Consider the following 8654-nt stretch of genomic DNA (forward strand, 5'->3'; position numbering starts at 1 on the left):
ACATAGTTTGGTCAAGTTGTTTCAAAATGCTAGGTATGCATAACCCAGAATCGCGAGATGAACAATGAAGTTATTGCTTTGGTTGCCATCGTTGACATACCGTACATATTTGTCAATCCATTGCTTTTTAGAAACCAGTCAAATGGACATATCATCCATGTACATGTAATCTAATTTATAACACTTAATTTAGCTTTATAAAACAAAGAATGAATAAAACAAAATTATATTTTCCGGTAATTTGTTTAGATATTATATAAATAAATTAATTAATAATTATAATATATAAAAATATTTTGTTTAAAAGAAATAAAATCTTTCAACGCAATCTATCAAACTTGATATGGAGCATATTTTCTCCATTGAAAAAATAATAGAGATGGTGCAATGAAACAATATCACCTTTTCTCATTCTAAATCTCATTTTAAAAATAAAATATATTATATCCATAAGAAAAAATGAACGGATATGATCTTATGCAGTGATAAAGTTATTTTTGAGAATCCATTCCCAACTTGATGAAAGCAAATTCTATCAATTGGAAAAAAAAAGAAAAAGGAAATGATGCAGTGATACAAGTCCACCCTTTATCATTCTAAATCTCAAATGTTTTTCAATATTTTTTTAATCAAAATTAAAATTTTACTTTAATGATTCATAAAGATCAACGTTTCAAGTCAGCGCTAATTATTAAAATAAAACTATAACTTTCAATTGAAGAAAAAGATCAAACGAATCTGTGTGTGTGTGCGCGCTTTGATTTAATTTCCTACAGTACTTTAAATTCTCTGAAAAGAGGATTTTTATTTTTATTTTTCAGTTTTGCCAAGCACATGTGAATTTTTGCCAAGGAATCAATCTAACGTTTCACCACTAAATGTTACAAAATTTAATGACTAAAAAAAACCCTGAAGATCAAACGCAGCAAAAGAAAAGAGAAGCGGTGAGATTCAAGTCTAAAACAATATAGTAAAAAATAACACTAATAGAACAAGAGATAGATACATCGAGCTACAAGAGCACGCACCGCTTAAGCCAAAATCGCAATACCTCATCTAAAACTGCTACTAAGGCATACAATAAAGTTTTGCTCTCCAAGAAGTATGTCCTTTCTACTCGTCTGTCACACATCCGCTAGAAGCAGGTTTCACATTTTTAATGTACTGGATGCACAAAAACAAAATATATAACCTTAGAATACAGACAGATAAAAGCACCAACAAAAGTGTTTATCATATTTCACTATCCAAAAGGTGTCAATGTGTGCATTTATACTTATTAATTTAGAGTTGAAATACAAAATATATTTTTGGTTCTCTAATTAAAAAAATTAAAATTATAAAAACTCAATTTCCATCCCAATATCTTTCAGTTGCTATATTTTAGTCCTTCAAGTTGTTCAATCATTCACGCCCATCCTTCTACGATTCTTTAGATTTTTTGTGAATTTTATTCGTTATTTACCACGGCAACACCAACTTAGAGCTACGAAAAATGATATGCAGTCCTTGTCACATAAAATATCACCAAGTCTAAAACCCCTCTATGTTAAAAATGTCTATAAAGAGATGAGGCCAACTCTGCTCTGAACTTGGGAGATCAAAATTGTGACAATTAAAAATAGGGGGAACAAAGTAGTACTCATTACATTATAAGAAACAAAAAGCAACGTGATCTCTATAAAATATTATGCATATCTTTCTCTTTTTTCCAGAAGTAGTTTCAGGTCTCATACCTTGTACAGAGATCCTTGGTTAGCTTTGTATGGAGGAGCAGTCCACTTTTTCCTCCGTGCCTCCATTTCCTCATCTGCTACCAAAACATCAATTCTCCTCTTCTGGACATCAATATTGATAACGTCTCCATTTTGAATCAAGCCAATTGGACCACCTTCCTATAAATCATAGAAGCCGGTAGAATTATTATCGGTACGTTACAAGAAGCTATAATTAAGATTTTCTAAATCTCTGAAACAAATTAATTGAATAAGTCCCTGAAGAAATGGAAAACCAAATCAAGTTAAGGCCCTTTCCTGGAGACAACTTTTGTGTTTAGTCTTACTTTAGTTTCCTAAAGCACTAATTTCAGTAAAGCATTATAATGTCATGTTCAACATTCACAATGAGACACACTACTCTTACACCCATCATAATGAAATAGCTGGAATGTTGAAAACTAAATTCGGGTGCATTTGAAAAGATAAGGTTTTATACCAAAACGAAGGCCTAAATGGTTTCTGTAGTATGTAATCTCTTCCTAATACACAAACACATCACAATTATTTCCAATAAATGAATTTCCAAAGTGAGGATAATAATTCCAAAACTTGTTGAAGCCACTGCTCGGATCCTTTTAAATTAAGGTGCCATACCATACCATTTAATGATGCCATTGCTCAGACATATTTCTTTCTCACTTTAGCTTCCTTGGTTTCATTGAAATCCACTTCCCTTAATCATTTGACATTTAGCTCACACTCTTAACACAGTCATTTTTGCCACTCCAGGTTATTACAAAAGATCCAAACCAGGTGGTTCTCAGAACACTGATATAAAACAGTATCCCATGGGTGAAGAAAGCCATGGGCACACACACACACACACCCCATATTATAGATAAACATTCCTTTTCGTTAGAATAATTAAGTGCCAGAACTAGTTACATCAATCATTTGATCAAATATCTTAAAGATAACAGTTCACATGAGATACATCTGAATTCTTTTTTATCTAATTGAAGAATTAGCAAAATGATTTTAAAGCATATTCAATTAACCTGTGCTTCAGGGCATACGTGGCCAACCACGAATCCATGTGAACCTCCTGAAAATCGTCCATCAGTCAATAATGCAACTTCCTGCAGCATCAAAAGGCAATACCATTAAGCAATGTGACTCCAGTCCAGATTCACTATCATGGTTAATGAAGTTTGTCCAAAAAGCATTTCAGTTCCCACTAAAAAATATTAGCCGAAGCATCTTCATACATGTCTTTGGTTAATGAGAAAAATAAAATGAAATGAAAAACTTTTCAGGAGAGTTCATAGTCATAAAAGACATAACACTGTTTGTTAGAAACTAAGTAAACAGAATAAACAAGAAGATAAAAGACTGACCTTTCCGAGCCCTGCACCCATGATTGCACTTGTTGGTGTTAACATTTCAGGCATGCCTGGACCACCCTTGGGTCCCTCTCCCCTAATTACAACCACTTTCCCCTGAAAAAGTGAACATCACATAAAAGAAATCATATTTTCATTTCAGCTGCTACCCACAGTGGTTATAACTGTGCAAAACCCAGTTAAACATTGACAACACTGTGTATAGCAGCCATTTAAACCAAATTCATAACAAGTATAGTTCCAAGGAAATATTTGGTGCAACAAGTGAGAATCATAACAAAAGCAGAACACTCAAGACTCTAGGTTCTAGCAGCTAAAATGTATGAAATAAACTCAGTTGTTATTGTTGTTGCTCAACTAAAATAAATTTTAATATAATAATTCTAAAACTTCAATTCAGAAAATGTTGCAAAATGCTATTACTCTAAAGTCATCATTTATTTAAAAAAATATATATCTCAAAAGCAAGTGTGCAGTTTATCTTCCTTCAAACATGATTCAGAACTCCCTCGCCATTTTTTCCAAGCATGCTCTTAGAATTAGGAGGAGGTTTAAGTTATGTAGTGTGCTTGTGTTAAGCATCACAAAAAGGGTTAAAGTACACTGACAATTTCAAATTTGATGATTTTAAGGTAGCCGTTGAAGGAATTACTTTCACGGACTTTAATAGAATAATTCTAAAACTTCAATTCAGAAAATGCTATTACTCTAAAGTCATCATTTATTTTTAAAAAAAATTATCTCTAATGACACCTTGGGAGAGCATTTGCAAACTTGAATTTTTAATTATCACAATTGGTAAAATTGATATTGGTTAAAAATGAGTTCAAGTAAAGTGATTAATGTTCGTAAAAGTTCATCTCAAAAGCAAGGGTGCAGTTTACCTTCCTTCAAACATGATTCAGAACTCCCTCACCATTTTTTCCAAGCATGCTCTTAGAATTAGGAGGAGGTTTAAGTTATGTAGAGTGCTTGCGTTAAGCATCAAAATTTCAAATTTGATGATTTTAAGGTAGTCGTTGAAGGAATTACTTTCACGGATTTTATTTAGTTATTTTAGGTGATTTTACATAACTATGATAGAATTAAAGGATACTACATGGTTTAAGAAAGTCCTAGACAATTGCTTACTTGCAAGTCAAATGATTTGCTACAGGGGTAAATGAGATACAACACAACTCAAAAATGTTATCTTGAGGAAGTTTTCACTCTGATCTCCTGAATTCCAAAGTTTCTGCTGTCCCATGGTTTCTATGTAATTTTTCTACAACAATACCCAGCCCCTCTCTCATTCCTTTCATGCCTCCATTCAGTGTCATAGTTCATTAAGACTTATTTAGATCTAATTATCTGAATTTGTTATAGGCTGACAAGCATGTATGATTTAGTAAACCTTTTGAATATCCCAATTCTTTATACTTCATTCAAACAACATTCTTGACTCTTGAGCCTCTCGACGGCCCCGCTGTCAGCATTGTCCTCATGCATTGAGTTCTACGTAAAATACAAAGAAATACCTTAAAACTCGAAGGATCCTCTGAAATGGCAGCAATCATTGCCTCCTCTCCTTCAAACACAAGTGCAGGACCTGTTGAATAATCCCTGTATTAATGAATTGTGATATCGGAAAATATAATCTGACACAAAGCAACTTTTTAGGACCGTGCAAGAAAGTTCACCAGAAAAGTACAGCCCTTCTTTTCCAGTAATTTTAGCAACAGAACCCTGCGGTGCAAGGTTCCCATATAATATTTGAATATGAGCTGTCTTCTTGATGGGATTTTCTATAGGCCTTATTATTTCCTGAATCATGTGTCATGGAAAAATTCTAACTTGTCAAAAGATCAACTTGTTAGAATAAATAAAGTTGAAAAGAAATTACATCATATTCATACCTGCCCTTTGGCCAAAGGAGGAGTAAGTTTTGCATTTTCAGCTAGGGTCTTTCCGGTGACTAGAGAGGAGGCATATGTATGTTAAAGATAATTATATCTCTTTAAGAAACAAACGGTCTGTTCGTAACACACAAAGGCAGGTAAACATACCAGTTATACAATCACCATCTAAAAAGCCTTGCTCAAGAAGGTAGCGGATAACTGCAGGGGTCCCTCCAATCTATCAAAAGGAAAAAAAGAATAGAAATTTCAAGCAAGAATCGTATTGAAAATGAACACAAAGATCATAAGAATGACAGGCCCAAATTGACAATCAAAGCAATGTTCAATTAGCTAACAAGAGCATTAAATGCATACCTTGTGAACATCTTCCATGACATATTTCCCACTAGGCTTAAGATCTGCAAGAAAAGGAACCTCATCGCTAACCTTTTGAAAATCATCAAGAGTCAAATCAATGCCAACAGACCTGCCAAAATCATTACATGAGGTTTCCTCTCAAGATTATTGTATATCAATAGGATCTATGGCACCAAACTTCACTCACTTGGCAATAGCAATCAAATGTAACACAGCATTGGTAGATCCACCAAGTGCCATCACTAAAACCATTGCATTACGTAACGATTTACGAGTGATGATATCGCGGGGCTTCAAGTCCATCTTCAGTAACTCAAGAATATATTTCCCAGCTAAACGACACTCATCCAACTTTAGCGGATCCTCAGCAGGAGTAGATGAGCTACAAGAACAGCAAATAAAAGGTAAGCACATTAGAAAAAAAAGAAAAAGCAATCACGAGCACCAACACATAAATTTACCTATAGGGAAGAGACATTCCCATAGCTTCTATTGCAGAAGCCATGGTATTGGCTGTATACATTCCACCACAGGCCCCAGCACCAGGGCAAGAGTTGCGAATAACATTTTGCCTGTGGTCATCACTGATTGATCCACTCACATATTCTCCGTAGCACTACAGGAAAACCAAAAATTAATGAATCATGATTGACAGTAGTTGCATCACTTTGGCAGTACAAATCCAATTTTTGATGTTCAGGGAAAACAAACTTACATTTTAGAGTATAGTAATTCCAACATGAACAACAACATTTTTTTCCCATTTAAAAAGGATGAACAACATAGACGACAGACCATCCTCCTTGACAACATATTCTCTTACAATATATCCAAAAAATAATAAGAAAACTTCTCAGAAGTGTAAAGGGTTTGAAGACCTCTTCTAAGTTTAAGCTTATTACTTATTCAAATTTTTCAATTGTTCAAAGAGGGCTTTGCATCGTTTTTATTTTCCTACCCTTGAAAATTATAAACCTTTTTTTGACAAAATTTACCTATGTTTGAATGAGCACAAACTAAAAGAAGGAGAAATCAATTAGCAACACCCAAAAAGGGATGAGATGAGATTCAAACAACAACGACTTCTCATACCTGAAAGGCAGACACTATGTCAAACGTATTACCCTGAAAATGACCAGGCTGAAAAAAACAAAAAAACAAAAATCAGAATGAAGATTAAAATTGACACAAGCAAACCCACATTTCACAGAAAAAAAAAACACATGTCATTGCCGCAAAATTCAAGATAATTGCAGTAATTCCAGTTCTCCACTACATAAATTTAATTCGATTGATTTTACCTTTATAGTCCCACCATAAATCATAATACTGGGTCTGTTGAGTCTGCCCATAGCGATGATGGTACCTGGCATCTGTAAAAGCGTGAGACACGTAACAAAACATGAAACGCACAGAGATAGATAGATAGATAGAGAAAGAGTTTACATTTTTGTCGCAACCAGGGATTGAGATGTTGGCATCGTACCACTGAGCAGCCATAACGGTCTCGATGCTATCAGCAATGAGGTCCCTAGACTGCAAGCTGTAGCACATGCCTCTAGTGCCCATAGATATGGCATCGCTCACTCCGATGGTGTTGAAGCGGAAGGGGATCATGCCGGCTTGGGCCACACCTTCCTTGACGGCGTCGGAGAGACGGAGGAGGTGCATGTTGCAGGTGTTCCCCTCGTACCACACCGACGACACACCCACCTGCGGCTTCGCCATGTCCTCTTCGGAGAGTCCCACGCCATAGAGAATGGCCTGAGATGCTCCCTGAGACTTGGGCTCCGTGATTCGGGAACTGTACTTGTTCAGCTTCGTCTCCGGCGGAGACTCGACAGAGACGGAGGAGGCGTTGGAGGCTCTGACTCTAAGAGGTAATGAGGGAGAAGAACGATGAGATCTGAGAGTGTGAGATGGGACAAATGGAGAGGTTGCTGAGAACACCGTCGACTGCATTGTCGCCAATGAAAGAAGCAAAACACTCTCAGAATAAAAGGGTTTTAATTTTGGGGAAAGAGAGGTTAGGGAAAGTGAAGCACTCTAAGTGTGGGTTTAAGACACAGTCGTACACTGCTTGGTGATGGATACTTTGTCGTTTTATTCCTCCCAATTTCACGTGTTAGTATTACCGTCGACCAAGGGTGGGTATTAATGAATAATTTAAGAATATTAGTAAAGGGTATTCAATATTTTTTATTATTATTTCAAAAATTTATTTTTTTATTCTTAATCTGATTTAATTTAAATTTAACTTGAATCACGTAATTAAATACGATAAATAAATTTATTATTTAAAATTTTTATATACATAAAAATTTAAACCTTATTTAAAGGTTATTCTTATAATGCCTATAATGTTTATATTTTGATTTATTTTTAATTTTTAATTTAATAAATATTTTATTTTAACTTCTTTAACTAATGTTTTTATAATGTTTATAAATATAAATCAGTCGTTGAATTTGTTAATGTATTACTTTATGCAACCAAAAAGTGATCAGATCTGCTGCAGTTCCGAATTACTTTTTTTAGTCTTCCATTGGAGAGAGGTAGCTTTAGCTTCTTTTTCCAACAATTTTCATTTTTAGAAATGGCAGCAAACTGCTTTGTATGAGTTAGTTTGTGAGGCCAATCCGTGTTTATCATCTCACAAAAATTAAAGAGATGCGTTTGTAAAAAAAATATTTTCAATGCAAATAAAGTAAACCCATCTTAAGAGAATATGGCAAATTTGTCAATATTACCTGAATATGGTTTTTTATAAAAATCGCAACTAGCATTTTTATACGTCGGGTGAATAGAATTTCATGTTATCAAATGTAAAAATCGTAACTTGCAAGTTATAAAAAGTAAAAGTGCAATTACAAAAATTGAACGTTTGAGTTTTGACCGAATTAAATTTTAAAAAAATCATAAAATCACAAATGGCATATTTGACCACGAAAGAAAGTAGAAATATTATTCTAAACTCACCTATGACAACATTTGACCAAGGACAATAGTTTAAAAACAGTAAAAAATTGCAACTTGCGATTTTTAAAGGATGAGTCTATAAATACGGAACTTTTGATAGTCTTCGACCATTTGTGCTTACATATATCTCTTTCTAGTTTCTGAGAATTTTGTGTTTTTATAGAAGGAAAATATAAGTGTTGTCATTGTTGTTTATTTCAATTGTGAGATTATATCAAATACGAGTAAAGCTGTGATTTTTATATGTGAGAAGCCAACATGTATATATATTCCATACACCGTATCATTTGAAGATTTAA

General features: G+C 34.1%; 1 protein-coding gene across 1 annotated transcript; it reads right to left on the bottom strand.

Annotated features, from left to right (window-relative positions):
- Window positions 1-820: 820 nt before the first annotated feature.
- On the bottom strand, window positions 821-7414 carry LOC113852406 (dihydroxy-acid dehydratase, chloroplastic). Its single transcript, XM_027482634.1, has 14 exons — window positions 6823-7414; window positions 6678-6749; window positions 6469-6516; window positions 5838-5992; window positions 5564-5758; window positions 5374-5485; window positions 5167-5236; window positions 5017-5075; window positions 4801-4924; window positions 4639-4709; window positions 3116-3217; window positions 2777-2857; window positions 1737-1895; window positions 821-1164 (listed from the first exon to the last, which is right to left on the bottom strand). Exons 1-14 carry the CDS (start codon window positions 7336-7338, stop codon window positions 1114-1116), a joined length of 1815 nt encoding a protein of 604 aa, XP_027338435.1. The 5' UTR covers window positions 7339-7414; the 3' UTR covers window positions 821-1113.
- Window positions 7415-8654: the final 1240 nt, after the last annotated feature.

This window comes from Abrus precatorius, unplaced genomic scaffold (genome assembly GCF_003935025.1).
Source record: "Abrus precatorius isolate BTA unplaced genomic scaffold, Abrus_2018 Scaffold10, whole genome shotgun sequence".
NCBI classification, from domain to species: domain Eukaryota; kingdom Viridiplantae; phylum Streptophyta; class Magnoliopsida; order Fabales; family Fabaceae; genus Abrus; species Abrus precatorius.

Excerpts from the sequence above, each read along its gene's own strand:
- LOC113852406 (XM_027482634.1), bottom strand. The coding sequence starts at position 7,338 with ATGCAGTCGACGGTGTTCTCAGCAACCTCTCCATTTGTCCCATCTCAC. Across the intron at positions 5,486-5,563 it reads CATTTGATTGCTATTGCCAA|GTCTGTTGGCATTGATTTGA; the intron begins GTGAGTGAAGTT and ends TGATTTTGGCAG. Across the intron at positions 1,896-2,776 it reads ACGTATGCCCTGAAGCACAG|GAAGGTGGTCCAATTGGCTT; the intron begins GTTAATTGAATA and ends TATGATTTATAG.